A 14245-nucleotide genomic window follows, 5' to 3' on the forward strand; every position below is an offset into this window, starting at 1 on the left:
AGTCTTGTGGTGGTGAATCCGAGACAAGAAGAGGGAGAGGTCGCAGAGCTGGAGGTTGAAGAGGTGAGTTTAGCGCTGGAGATTTCTCAGCCTTGCCGCGGTCTTCTGCCTGTTTCGAATGCGAGGGCCAATCAAGGCGCCACACTCCAGGCGGCCGAGGCGGGGCGTTTGTGGCTGGTGCCACTCTCGACGCCAGATTCCTCGACATTTGCTCATTGTCAGTCCCACCTTCTTCAGCCTCGACAAGGGATCCATCAACCATCCGTCCTCCTTATCTACGCCTCAACGTCCGTGCCTCGAGCTGTACTTGGACAGCTCACCATACTGTTTTCAGTTGTTGAAATGCTCAGATGATGCGATCTATCCAAATACGTGAGCATATTGAGAATGACCACCGAAGCTGAGTATGTCAAACTCGAGACCTGTTGCCTCAGTACAGAGCGCTAACTATATCGCAGAGTTCGTCCATTGGACGATGTGCAACCTCACGCCGATACCAACACAGACGCGCCAGCCCATGACCGCCAAAATACTCCGGAGAAAGAACCATTGAAGAGAAGGGCATCAAACGACGAGGAGGAAGGCTCCGCCAAGCGCATCAGGCGTGATGATCATTTCCGTGAAGCAACCGACGAAAGACCAAGAAGAGGATCATCGCAAAGTCGACGAGAGTCCCACGGCAGCTCTGCGGCCATCGATGCTGATCGCCGTAGGTTGGCGACACAGGAGGAAAAGAAGCGCGGAAAGCGACTGTTTGGGGGACTCCTGAGCACCCTGAGTCAGACGACGGGCAGTTCGCAACAGAAGCGTCGCCTAGAGATTGAACGACGGCAACAGGAGAGGCTCCAGAAACAGAAGCTCGAAGATGACAGGGCGCGCGACGAGAATAGGGCACGGCTCACCGGGATTCGGATGGCTGAGCAGATTGTTTTCGACGAGCAGGTGGTATGTCAAAGGCAGAAGCCGAGTACATGTTGGCATACAGGCGCTGACGCGGGATACAGATGCGGAACAAACACTCCAAGATGCTGGCGACGGCCCGGTACTTGCGGACAACGGCACATCCGCGAATAGTGAGTTGGGCGAAGGATTGACTCTTTGCTAGTGCTGACGATATCAGTATTATCTACCTTGGAGGCTTACAGAAGAGCAAGAAAACGAGATAGACAACCAAGTCGGGCAAGCCAAGGCGACAATAGCGCGGCAACTGGAAGCCTTCGCGGCCAGGAAAGAGCGACATGCAAAGGACAGCGGTCGAGACAGGCGATCGTCTTCTCCAGTCACAGCACCTGTTCCAGCACCCGCGAGCGAGGCTTCAGTCGACAAGGCGAGGAGTACGAACGGCTCAGAACATTCAGGGCGGGCTCCAGAGAAGGAGCATCATCATCACCATAACCATCACCATCATCATGATGAGTCGGCAGATGTGTTGGAGGAGGCTGAAGAGGACATGGTGATTTACTAATCTAGGGTTGTTATATCATCTCGCCAGCCATGATTTAGCAGGATTATTCCCTATTTCTATTGCTGTTCTTCTGCAATCATTTGATGGGATGCAAGGTGTTCCAGCTTGATGTCATGAGATGCATCTTTGATGTCGGAGAACGACGTGCATTTCATGGAGGTGGGCATCATGAGGGCGCTTCTACTTTGGGATTTATCATCAGCATCAGATACCAATTTGACTCGATACCGCGCTCAGTTCTCTTTGACCTCTCATTGGTGATCTCGGCGGCTCGCTCCCTCACTCATGACCGTGCTTTCGCCATGTGCTTAGCCATGACCATGCAAGCAAGCGGGAACTACAATGCACGTTTCAGCGAGCGACATCTCACCGACGTGACACGGCCAGCAAAGTCGACGCCGGGTCCGGGCCTGACGTCGCTATCGGGAAGTTTTGTCCGGCCGTGCCTCGGCACCTTGGACACCACCCCACCCTACAGGTTTTGGAGTCTCGCGAAGTCCGAGGAACATTGGGGACTTTGCGAGCTTGGATTTTTTTCTTTGAACGGCCCTTTTGCGGTGAGTGATTAGTGAGCCCGTTTCTGAGTTTTCCGGGTTGCATTGATGATCTTGAAAGGGGATCCTGGTTGCGAGTCGCGTCTCATAGGTGAGAGATGGAGTCCATACAGACGGACAGAATCTATAAAGAGACGATGGCCCCGAGGTTGCGGATTGGACTGTTTTCTCTTCAAGCATAATCCAGCCTATAAATATTTGTTTAGTCTAACGTCGTGGACTACCTTTGTCGACATATAACTAACGACGTCATCATAGCTCACCAACCCACACAACTACACACCTCGCAATCTCGCAAACACACAGCCAACAGAATATCCAGCCATGGCGCCTGATAAACTCGCGCCAAATGACCCTCGAGTCAAGGCCGAAACGGCAGAGATCCGAGGCAAGACTTACAAGTACATCGTCGGAGAGCCTGAGAACACCCCCGTGGCAACCCTGGTTCTCGTCCACGGCTTCCCAGACCTTGGCTTCGGATGGCGTTACCAGGTTCCTTACTTTATGTCCCTGGGCTTCCGAGTTGTTGTCCCTGATATGCTGGGTTATGGCGGAACCGATGCGCCTGAGTCTCTGAAGGAATACACCTACAAGAATCTGGCGGCGGACATCAAGGAGCTGGCTCAGAAGATAGTTGGAGATGGACAAATCATCCTCGGCGGCCACGACTGGGGCGGTGCGCTCGTCTGGAGGATCGCCATGTGGCATCCCGAGCTGATCAAGGGCGTCTTCAGCGTCTGCACGCCTTACCACCCGCCATCTGAGACTTTCATCCCGCTCGACAAGATCATTGCCAGCGGCCACCTACTCAACTTTACCTACCAGCTCCAGTTTGCCGGCCCTGACGTCCAGGACCGCATCCAAGGAAAGGACAAGGTGCGCCAGTTCCTAAACGCCCTGTACGGCGGCCGCGGGCCAAACGGAGAGTGGGGCTTCAGCACCAAGGAGGGCATCCTGTTTGACAACCTCCCCCTCCTTGAGCGGTCGAGGCTACTGTCGGAGGAGGAACATGAGTACTACACGGAGCAGTACGCGGCACGGGGGAGCCCTGAGATGCGCGGCCCGCTGAACTGGTACCGGATGCGGGAGCTCAACCATGGGGACGAGGTTGAGATTGCCAAGGCGGGACACAAGTTTGCGATGCCGGCGCTGTTCATCACGGCGACGGAGGATTCGGCACTGCCGCCGGCCATGTCCCTGGGCATGGACAAAAACTTCGACAACCTGACCCGAGGAGAGGTGAAGGCGTCTCACTGGGCGCTGTGGCAGGCAGCTGAGGATGTCAATGGGCAGATTGCCAAGTGGGCAGATGGGGTGTTGAATGGGGCATTGAAGGCATCTCTGTGAGCATGGGATACTGTAGGGATATGACTTGATGTACGATAATTGATAGCTTTTCAAGCATTGGCTCTCTTGCTTAGGGTGAATGTGAATATTGGAGGTTGTTGAAATAAGTGGTGTGTTGGGCGCATGCCGGATGCGAGTTAGAATACGGCAAAGTTGGAACTATCTGGCTGCTGACGTATCGGAAAGAGTTTCAAACGATGTATGTATTAATTTGACGTTATCAGATAATGATAAGGGAATTCTTGGCTGGTATCGAACAAAGCTTGCTCGACTAATACGGCGCTCCATTGCTGACATGGACAGGACTGTGCCTACATGACATGAGCTTACTTTGAGATGGTTGGTTTGCGAGCTTACTAGAGATCTCAGATGAAGAGAAAGCTTGGCCATGTTGGAAAAGCAATAGAAACGTCTGCCTGTCCATAAGAGGCATCCAGATAAACCTACCGTGACATTGGCAATGGATGGATCGAGGTAGTACGTTGCGAGGTGACGACGTCCCTCCCAGGGGCTTGGGGCGTTTCTGGTTTCCCATCCATCGAAGGAGGTACTTTTGGCTTTCACTGACAGTTAAACGAAGGTAGCGTCACCAAGTAAAATTGCGTGACAGGGTACCTCGGGTGGATCCGATGAGGAAACGATCGATACATTGAAATGCTGGGACCCTCTCGTTCCCCTCCGCAATTACGTCCCCTGGCGTTTTCTTGCGTGGCGGGCTTTATTAGGGTGCTCTCCAATGCTGACGACCCTGGGATCCATGGCCACGAATAGCAACACATGCCATACGAACGACGAGATGCTCAGCCTGCCACCGCCGCTCAAGCCCCCTTTCAGTGGATGGATGTGTGGATGAATGAATGGAAACGAAGAGGACCAACTGCTGCGCGGGGTGGAATTGGGACATGATTCGGCCAGATCCTTGCAGTTGAAGTGGAATTGCTGCTGTTGATCCTCCTCTTGCTCCTATCCATATCCACCTCAGTCCATCCCTGAGCCCTTCCAGGGCCCTCCATTCCATATTCTAGCACTGTGAACCTGCGACGACGGCCTGTACCCTCTGGACAGTGACAGGACAGCCCGCCTGCAAATCTGACCGCGCCAGCCCCCCCCAGAACCCGAAACTCTCATTCACCAATTCAATCCCATCCCACGGGCGACACATAATCCCGCTCGTGTTGCATTGTGAAAATTTCTGTCCTCCTATTTTCTGATCAATTTCCCTTTTCAGCAAGCTTTGAAGATTGATGTAGCAAACCAAGTCTACCAAAAATTTTTTGTTACTGTCTGCTTCGCTACGCTTGCACTGAAACATCCAGCTCCCAGAGCTCTCCTGGCGTCTTCTGGCCAATCACCGCCTGCAAGCTGGCCACACCAAGTCCCTTGAGGCTCAGTCGACGTCCCACACCCGCCGCTGCACGGCCTCCAGCCGCTGGAGTCCAGAATCCGTCTTCGCCCCAAAGCTTGCGCCTGGTAAAAGGAGGCTGTGCTTTGTGCTGTGCAGTGTGGTGCAAGCCAACAACATCATCCGCATCCATCACATCCATCGCGAAGAGTCGCAGCTAGACTGGACCTGTGCAAAGTGTGCTCAGTGTGTCCGAGTATTGCTGACGGGACCTACCCTGACCTGACATCCACCCACTGAGAGCAAACCACAGACACCGCGACAGGGGCGCCTCCATTCGTTGCTTTGATCCATCCCATCCATCGACTGCCGTCAGCTTCGTTGCTTGGCATCCTTCCGCACTGCCCGACCTCCATCTTTCACAGCCAGCGCAGCGCAGCGACACCACCGCATCCGCCAACCGACGTCACGAACATCCTTCCTCTCCTTCTCCTCCCACCGAATCGATTATCCCATCGCAAATAAACCGTCCCGACGATTCCGCATGCCGACCGTCGCTTTCGCGAACCGATAGTCTGACCCTGAATTGTCCGCCGCCATGGCTGGGCGACCGCCTGGAGGAGGCTTCGACGGAGGTTCCTCGAATAATAACGACAATCTCCTGCTCGACCTCGACAATGACCAACCCGTCTACAGCGGTGGTCAGCGCTCCACCCTCAATGATGACGACCTTATGCGATTTCACGAACAGAACCAAGATCCCCAAGGACGGACCTCGGTGTCCTACGATGACTTTGTCGGCGCTCGAGATGCGAACCGGCATGCAGCCTCAAGGCCTGCTGGCGGGTTGGACGTGCCCGGAGCGGGCTCTGGTAACAGCCCGTACCTGACACGGCAATACAGCCAGACGTCGGAGCTGGGTAACTACCAGCGCTATGCTGACGATTTTGACGATTATCCTACCGATGGAGATTCATACTACCACCAGGGCAGCGCAAGAGCTGACGAGAGCACACCGGGCCTGGGCAGGAACACGGCGCGGAATAGGAACAGCGTCTTGAGCTTAGGCGGAGGCTTCTTTGGGAGGGTCAAGAACAAGCTGGGCATGGGCCAAGGATACTCGGAGATGGATCTGCCTCTGACGGAACCGGGCCATGAGCGAGGCGATTCTGTTGGTGGGGGCTCCCAGCAGCATCAAGCTCAGAAGAAGGGCTTCGACATGGGCAACTTCAAGTTTGGCTTTGGACGATCCAAACCCGACCCCTCGACTCTGGGCCCCCGACTCATCTACCTCAACAACCCGCCCGCCAACGTTGCCAACAAGTACGTCGACAACCACATCTCGACGGCAAAGTACAACGTCGCGACCTTCCTCCCCAAGTTCCTGTTTGAACAATTCTCAAAATTCGCAAACATCTTCTTCTTGTTCACAGCCGCTCTGCAGCAGATTCCTAATCTGTCGCCCACAAACCCGTACACAACCATTGCGCCCCTCATCGTGGTGCTCATCATCTCTGCTGGAAAGGAATTGGTGGAGGATTACCGGAGAAAACAAGCCGACAATGCCCTCAACACATCCAAGGCGCAGGTTCTCCGTGGCTCGACCTTCCAGGAGACGAAATGGATCAATGTTGCTGTTGGAGATATTATCAGAGTGGAATCGGAGGAGCCTTTCCCGGCTGATCTGGTTCTTCTTGCTAGTTCAGAACCCGAAGGCCTCTGCTACATCGAGACGGCCAACCTCGACGGCGAGACTAATCTCAAGATCAAGCAGGCCCTTCCAGAGACCTCGACCATGGTTTCGCCGAGCGAGCTCAGTAGGCTGGGCGGCCGAATCAAGTCGGAGCAGCCCAACAGTAGCCTGTACACATACGAGGCGACCTTGACGATGCAGACTGGTGGCGGAGAGAAGGAGCTTGCTCTCAACCCGGAACAACTACTTCTGAGAGGCGCTACACTGCGAAACACGCCCTGGGTTCACGGTGTCGTTGTGTTTACCGGTCACGAGACGAAGCTTATGCGAAACGCCACGGCCGCTCCTATCAAGCGCACAAAGGTTGAGAGGAAACTGAACTGGCTGGTCCTGTTGCTGGTTGGTATTCTGCTGGTGCTGAGTATCGTGAGTACCGTGGGAGACTTGGTTCAGCGAAAGGTGGATGGCCCTGCGCTCCAATATCTTTACCTGGACTCAACAAGCACCGCTGCAGATGTCGTCAAGACATTCTTCAAAGACATGGTCACATACTGGGTCCTGTTTTCAGCCTTGGTTCCCATCTCGCTCTTCGTCACTGTGGAGCTGGTCAAGTACTGGCATGGAATTCTCATCAACGATGATCTGGACATGTACTACGATAAGACGGACACCCCTGCGACCTGTCGAACCTCGAGTTTGGTGGAAGAGCTTGGAATGGTCGAATATGTCTTTTCGGACAAGACGGGAACCCTTACTTGCAACCAGATGGAGTTTAAGCAGTGCTCGATTGCTGGCATTCAATACGCCGACGACGTGCCCGAGGATCGCCGCCCAACCACGATAGACGGTGTCGAAGTTGGACTTTTCGACTACAAGGCTCTCAAGTCTAATCTCAAGGACGGACACGAGACGGCGCCTGCCATTGATCACTTCTTGTCTCTGCTCGCAACCTGCCATACCGTCATTCCTGAGATGGACGAGAAGGGTAACATCAAATACCAGGCTGCGTCTCCGGATGAAGGTGCTCTTGTTGCTGGTGCTGTAGAGCTTGGCTACAAGTTCACTGCTCGAAAGCCCAAGTCTGTTCTGATTGAGGCTAATGGCCAGGAATTCGAGTATGAGCTTCTTGCTGTGTGCGAATTCAACTCTACACGAAAGCGAATGTCGACCATCTATCGATGCCCCGATGGCAAGATTCGATGCTACTGCAAAGGTGCTGACACGGTCATTCTGGAGCGTCTCAACGACCAAAATCCCCATGTCGAGGTTACTCTCCGACATCTCGAGGAGTATGCATCGGAAGGTCTGCGAACTCTGTGCTTGGCTATGCGAGAGGTGCCGGAACAGGAGTTCCAGGAGTGGTTCAAGATTTACGACGCGGCTCAGATGACGGTTGGAGGAAACCGTGCTGATGAGGTGGACAAGGCTTCTGAGATTATCGAGAAGGACTTTTTCCTGCTTGGCGCAACCGCCATCGAGGATCGACTCCAAGACGGTGTCCCTGAGACTATCCACACGCTTCAGCAGGCCAACATCAAGGTCTGGGTTTTGACCGGAGATCGACAAGAAACCGCCATCAACATTGGTATGAGTTGCAAGCTCCTCAGCGAGGACATGATGCTCTTGATCGTGAACGAAGAGACGGCAGCCGCCACGCGGGACAATATCCAGAAGAAGATGGACGCTATCCGGACACAAGGAGACGGCACAATCGAGACGGAAACCCTGGCCCTGATCATTGATGGAAAATCTCTCACGTATGCGCTTGAAAAGGATTTGGAAAAGCTCTTCTTGGATCTTGCCGTCATGTGCAAGGCCGTCATTTGCTGCCGTGTGTCTCCCCTCCAGAAGGCGCTGGTTGTCAAGCTGGTCAAGAAGTATCAGAAGGAGTCGATTCTCCTCGCTATCGGCGACGGAGCAAACGACGTCTCGATGATTCAGGCTGCCCATATTGGTATTGGTATTAGTGGTGAGGAAGGTCTCCAAGCTGCGCGAAGTGCCGACGTGGCCATCGCTCAGTTCAGGTATCTTCGAAAGCTGCTTTTGGTACACGGTGCTTGGAGTTATCAGCGTGTCAGTAAGACGATTCTGTTCTCATTCTATAAGAACATTACCTTGTATATGACACAGTTCTGGGTAAGTCGAGATGAGAGTGAAAGAGAGAGCATAGCTAACCTCTTATGCAGTACACATTCCAAAACGTCTTTTCTGGTCAGGTCATTTACGAATCTTGGACGCTGTCCTTCTACAACGTCTTCTACACTGTCCTACCACCTCTTGTGCTCGGTATCCTGGACCAGTTCATCTCGGCGCGTCTGCTGGATCGATATCCCCAGCTGTATGGCATGGGCCAGCAGAACTACTTTTTCAAGTTCAAGGTGTTCTCGCAGTGGATCGGCAACGCCATCTACCACTCGATCGTTCTCTACATCTGGGGTGAGCTCTTCTGGTACGGCGACCTCATCCTCGACGACGGAACGATTGCTGGGCACTGGGTCTGGGGTACGGCCCTATACGGTGCTGTCCTGCTCACCGTCCTTGGAAAGGCGGCCCTGGTCACCAGCAACTGGACCAAGTACCATGTTATTGCCATCCCCGGAAGCATGGCGTTCTGGTACCTCTTCATCGCCGTGTACGGTATCGTGGCGCCTATGGCGGGTGTCTCAAAGGAGTACCACGGCGTGGTGCCCAAGCTCTTTGCCAACCCCGTCTTCTGGCTCCAGACAGTCAACCTGGCTGTCATGTGTCTGCTGCGTGACTTTGTGTGGAAGTATGCGAAGCGCATGTACAAGCCGCAGACATATCATCACATCCAGGAGATTCAAAAGTACAACATTCAAGATTATCGACCAAGGTATGTTAAAGGTATTCCTCTTGCGGTTACAGATGCTAACAAGGCACAGAATGGAACAATTCCAAAAAGCTATTCGCAAGGTGCGACAAGTACAGCGCATGCGCAAGCAGCGCGGATACGCCTTTTCGCAGGCAGACGAGAGTCAAACGCGTGTGCTCCAGGCATACGACACGACAAAGCATCGTGGACGATACGGAGAAATGGCCAGCTCAAGGCCATCCGGGAGGTAGACGCTAGCCCCAGCGCTGAGTGGGAGAGACAAGCTGGTGTGAATTGTGTATCAAAGGAGTCAAATCTTCTGGCGCGGATGTTTTGGGAGGGGGAGGGGTTCGTTTTTTGAGACTCCGTGATTATTGCGCGCATGACGAAATACAAAACAATCCATTTGGGAAACCTTTTTTTTTATTATTATTACTCGGGGAGTTGGATGCCGCTCGGTTTGAAGCTGCTTAGGGAGGTGGTGGCTTTTGTTTCTGCCTTGTATCAATGGCCATGCTTTTGGAGGGTTTGGTTTTGTTACTGGCAGACTGAATTCCCATGACTTGTCTCCTTTGAGGAGGCATTATACTGTCAACTAGATCAAGCGATGGTGGAGTGTATAGGCTCATGCCGTATGAAACTGGGAATTGTCATGTATTGTGTTGCTTGTGTATTGTGTAGGATGGGTGTTATTTCATGATGGGGGAATGCTGAATCGACTGTTCTTGACGAACCCTGCGATGTATTGAAGCTCACAATACTTGCGCGCTTGCTGTGCGGTGTCGGTTGATTATCGAGGTAGATCGTACCAGATAGTAGAGAAGGGATATGATGCTGCTTGTCTACGTTGAGCGTCGAGAAATATACGCGACCATGTGGTTGTGCGGTTTAGCTTGATGGAGTCAAGATGGCAGAAACAGGCCGACAACGGAGTTGAAAGAAGGAGACCAAGGACCCCGGCACAACCGGCCTCGAATAAAAGCCTCCCAAGGCATGAATCACATCCAGCCTAGACGAAAAGAGCCCCCCCGGTGTTAGACTAACGCAAGCAGATCTCTCTCTCGCACACGGACCAAAAACAAGGAGATCTGAGACATTGGGCAACCAACCTCTCTACTCCGCGGACTTGGGGTTGATTCCAAGGAACAACTGCCGTCTTGAGGATCTTCGCCCATAGTGTTCATTAGATAGATGTCGGTGAAGGGGGCAAAAGACATAGGATCGACAGAGTAGTGATCTACTTTGTTCCAGATACTTGGTATCACCAGACGAGAAAGAAAATGGTTGAGCTGATCACCGACATGGTGAATGATGCTCACATCCCCCACGCAAACGCAATGCAAGCACGCATACATTGTCTCCAAATCACGCGAACAATCACACACTTTTCTTCTTGCTCAGCTCTGAAACCCAGCCCCCATTAGATCACCAGGCCCCCCCTATTTTCCCTCAACTCACTTCACCCCCGGAACGCCTCGTGCTCGCTCACATGACGCCTCCCCCGCGTCCGCGCCCTCGAGGTGCATGCCGCCACGACGCAAGGAACTGGTCCTTTTTCTTGTCTGACAAGGTATGGGGAGAAAATGTTTCTCGTCTGCACATTTCCGTCCCTCCGTCATCTCCTTTCATCCCCCCTGTGGACTAGCAACAAGAGTCTGGGGTAAAGTAGCGGCAGGTTCGGGGGGCATGGGGGGCGGGAATGCGGAAGGGTTTGTTGAAAATCTGGGGAAAATCCGGGGGTGGGAGGGAAAAAAAAAAAACATGGGGTCGGCGGCGGTGATGGAGGGTGGCTGGCTGATTAACAACAAGCGAGAGCTAGAGATGAGTGAGAGAATGAGGTAATCGTTGTCAATGATGATGAATTATCGGTGTATCATGGATGCTATGTTATGTTATGCTATGCTTCTAGGTATATCTTGTTTGTATGTTTGTATGGTGTATGTGTAAATGCGCTCAAAGAAACCTCCCATGCGTGTAAATCAATAATGCGTAACCCATAAGAGCGTCGGCATGACAGATAGATGCCTTTCGTCAATGATAGAAAATGCTTGAAATATGTTGTTGCTGACGCGCCACAAGAAAAGGCGATCAGTGAATGCCTCCCAGAGAGAAAAAAAAACCAATCAAGACAAGACAGATGACTCGTTCTCGTTCGTTGGTGTCTGTTGTGGGCGTGTGATGAGACAGGAAATGACCACCGGAGAAAGAGAAGAAAGATGAGGGGTGTGATTTGATGGATCCATGCCAACCAGACCAGACCAGACGAGTCGAGTAGAGTTGTAACAAAGTACTCCGTAGTGCAGACAGGTAAGTATATGCGAAGAGCCCAACAAATTATACAGCCGCCGCCGAGATAACCGCCCACCAGATGCTATGCTATGCTCATGCTAATTCTAATAAACAACATCATGCCGTGCCGTGCCATGCAGTCGACCGCCCATCCAAGCATGCCTGTGCCCATGAATGCCGCTCAAGCACCTAGGCGAGGTGGTATCCGTAGCTCAGGGGAAGAACAAGAGACCTTTCCCCAGGCCAAGGCCACCGTAGACTCCCACACTAGCTCGCGGCAGTGTCCAGGGAGGCATGACCCTGTTAGCTTGGCCTGTCTGTCCGGCTGCAAGAGCCAGACCAGGGGGCGGCAGAGTCTGTGTGACGGGATGCGTGTGTAGCCAGGGGACAGGCAGACGGACAGACAAGACCTGCAGAGCCAGAAGCGGGGGATCGCCAAACGAAATTACCGATGGCCCCCGACGAGACAGGCAAGCAGACAAGAAAAAAGAATAATAATAGAAAGAGAAAAAAAAAAAAAATGACAAAAGTGCCGGCCAACTCCGCTCCAACATGATCATGGTGGAATGCTGATGATGCGAGATAAAAAAGAAAGAATATAAAAAAAAAAAAAAAAAAAAAAAACACTTTTGAGCGCCGGGGAAGTGTCCCGTCAGCAAGAGAGCCCCTCCCAAGATACAACATGAACCACCAAAAACCAACCGAAACACACAAAAAGGAAGGAAAATTGTGGAATAAAAAAAAACAAGCCCACTTCGAGCACCGCGTGCTGTGCTTCCTCCAGTGCCAAGTGGGAACTCGACAAAACTAGGAACCGGGAACTGGCAGCGCCATGTCTCGCTCCCTCCCAGATTGGACAGGCGAGCAAAGAAAGACAAGACAGGACAAGACAAGAGGACCCAGCAAGTAAGGGCCTTGGCTGAACCCCTGCTCGTACCTGTACCTGTACCTGTACCCGTACTTGGATGCAGTACAGTGCAGCGCAGTGCAGTAACCCCGACTTGCAAACCCCGCAAAAGGGCCTGCAATCGTGATCAATCCTGCCCCGACCGCCTCGCCCAATCCCCGTCGCATGTCTGCCCGGCGCCGCGGTTGTGACACGCTTACCAACTGGCCTAGCCCCCCCGCAGGCCATCTCCCGCCATTCAGCTCGGCCTGTGCTACCACACCAGCCCGCCTGCTGCCAGCCTCACGGCGTTCACGCAGGCTGCCATGGCTGCGGATGACAGGCCCCGACTGACGGCTCAAGATACCATACGTTGAAGCATGGTTCGCGTCCATCTCATCTGCCGACCATGGGTGTCACAAGCTCGATGCTCTTGGGTCGAGAGTAGGTGCCCGGGTGGCGTGAAGGCAGAGGCCGGTCCATTCCCGCCGAAGTCACATCGTAGGTGTATGCGCCGCTGCCCGCGCCGTAGTAGCCGCCGTCGTACGTTGAGGAAAAGTACGCCGCAGAAGGTCGCCCGTACGAGCTGTGCGGGCTGGTCGCTGCGCTGCGACTAAAAGGCCACAGGTTGGTCGAGCTGCCCGTCGGGGACGGAGGACTGGGCGGCCGGACGTTGAGGGATCGGAGCGCCGAGATGGCCGAAGTGTGTTGGTAAGCCGACGCCCCGGGTCCTGGGGTCGCCGGTGGGGAGCTCAGCAGCATCGAGCTGGGTCGCGAGGGCGATGCCCGCGGGATGATGTCCTTGGGCTCTGGGTTGCCCGCCGTGTAGAATGGATAGTTGGCCGACGCGTAATGGCGGACCGACGAGGCCGGTTGTGACGTCGAAGTCTGATCAACCCTTCGACAACTGCAGCAGCCATAATTAGCATCGTCCGGGACTCACGGGGGGATCGAGGTCCACCGCTGAGTGGGTTCGTAACCTACCTGTCGGAGCAGTACAGGAACATGTCATCGCGAGGGATGAATTGCTTTTCGCACGTCATGCTATCGTATTGTCAGCAAACTCACTCATTGGAGGGGTTTCTAGAACGAATGCCGTCGCCCTCCGGCCCTCGGGTTCTCTCTGATGCCAGGGGCTGTGCTTGGTTCCTGAGCATGACGGCATTGCTACTGCCAGGGCAAAAAGCAAGGAACCCTCAGAGGAGGAACCCAATCCGGAAAGTCGACGACGAGGAAAATTCTCAGGGATGACGTGAGACGTACCAGAACTGCGGGAAGCTCTCCCTCTCGTCTTCCCAAGACTCTGTCCGCTCTCGTTCACGTTCGCGCTGGCTTCGGCCGAGTTTCTGCGGAGTGTGTCGCCGAGTCATGACGGGCCGCTTATACTTTGAAGGGTCGGTCGCTGTGACAGTCTTTCGCACGTCTGTTGATGATGTGTTGGGGAGGCCGTGACCAGACTTTTTCCGGCTGTGATGCATTGTGTGTGTGTGTGTGTGTGTGTGAAAGTGTTGAGGAAGAGAAGAAGAGAGAGGCTGATAGAGGACGACACCTCAATCGAGAGGGGGGGAAGGGTGATATGATATGAGGCCCGGTGAAGGATAGCCGACGAGAATGGTTGACAGGGTACTTGGCTTGGTACCGCCTGTAAACCAGTGGACGGTACCAAATTTTAGGGCAATTGGAGCCGCTGGGGTCGGGTGGGAAACCGCCTCTCCAGTAATAGATGGTTCGACTGCGGGGGGGGCCCTTATCGTGGACACTAGGCTGCAGATTTCCCCTTTCTCCCTGATTTGATCAAAGAAGGGAGCACGGGGGGAACAAAGAGATGGTTGCAAA

At 53.7% G+C, this 14245-nt stretch overlaps 3 protein-coding genes across 3 annotated transcripts; 2 read left to right on the plus strand and 1 right to left on the minus strand.

Annotated features, from left to right (window-relative positions):
- Positions 1 to 387: 387 nt before the first annotated feature.
- Positions 388 to 3366, plus strand: NCS54_00579300 (Hypothetical protein; the record flags this gene model as incomplete). The annotated part of the gene is made up of 6 exons (XM_053151280.1): positions 388 to 404; positions 459 to 945; positions 1005 to 1073; positions 1121 to 1334; positions 1703 to 2022; positions 2278 to 3366. 6 exons carry the CDS (start codon positions 388 to 390, stop codon positions 3364 to 3366), a joined length of 2196 nt encoding a protein of 731 aa, XP_053007255.1.
- Positions 3367 to 5306: 1940 nt separating this feature from the next.
- Positions 5307 to 9485, plus strand: NCS54_00579400 (Phospholipid-transporting ATPase; the record flags this gene model as incomplete). Its single annotated transcript, XM_053151281.1, has 3 exons — positions 5307 to 8537; positions 8588 to 9255; positions 9305 to 9485. The coding sequence occupies 3 exons, from the start codon at positions 5307 to 5309 to the stop codon at positions 9483 to 9485; spliced, it is 4080 nt and encodes a 1359-aa protein (XP_053007256.1).
- Positions 9486 to 12805: 3320 nt separating this feature from the next.
- Positions 12806 to 13887, minus strand: NCS54_00579500 (Hypothetical protein; the record flags this gene model as incomplete). Its single annotated transcript, XM_053151282.1, has 3 exons — positions 12806 to 13316; positions 13394 to 13453; positions 13673 to 13887. The coding sequence occupies 3 exons, from the start codon at positions 13885 to 13887 to the stop codon at positions 12806 to 12808; spliced, it is 786 nt and encodes a 261-aa protein (XP_053007257.1).
- Positions 13888 to 14245: the final 358 nt, after the last annotated feature.

This window comes from Fusarium falciforme, chromosome 4, assembly GCF_026873545.1.
Source record: "Fusarium falciforme chromosome 4, complete sequence".
NCBI lineage: Eukaryota > Fungi > Ascomycota > Sordariomycetes > Hypocreales > Nectriaceae > Fusarium > Fusarium falciforme.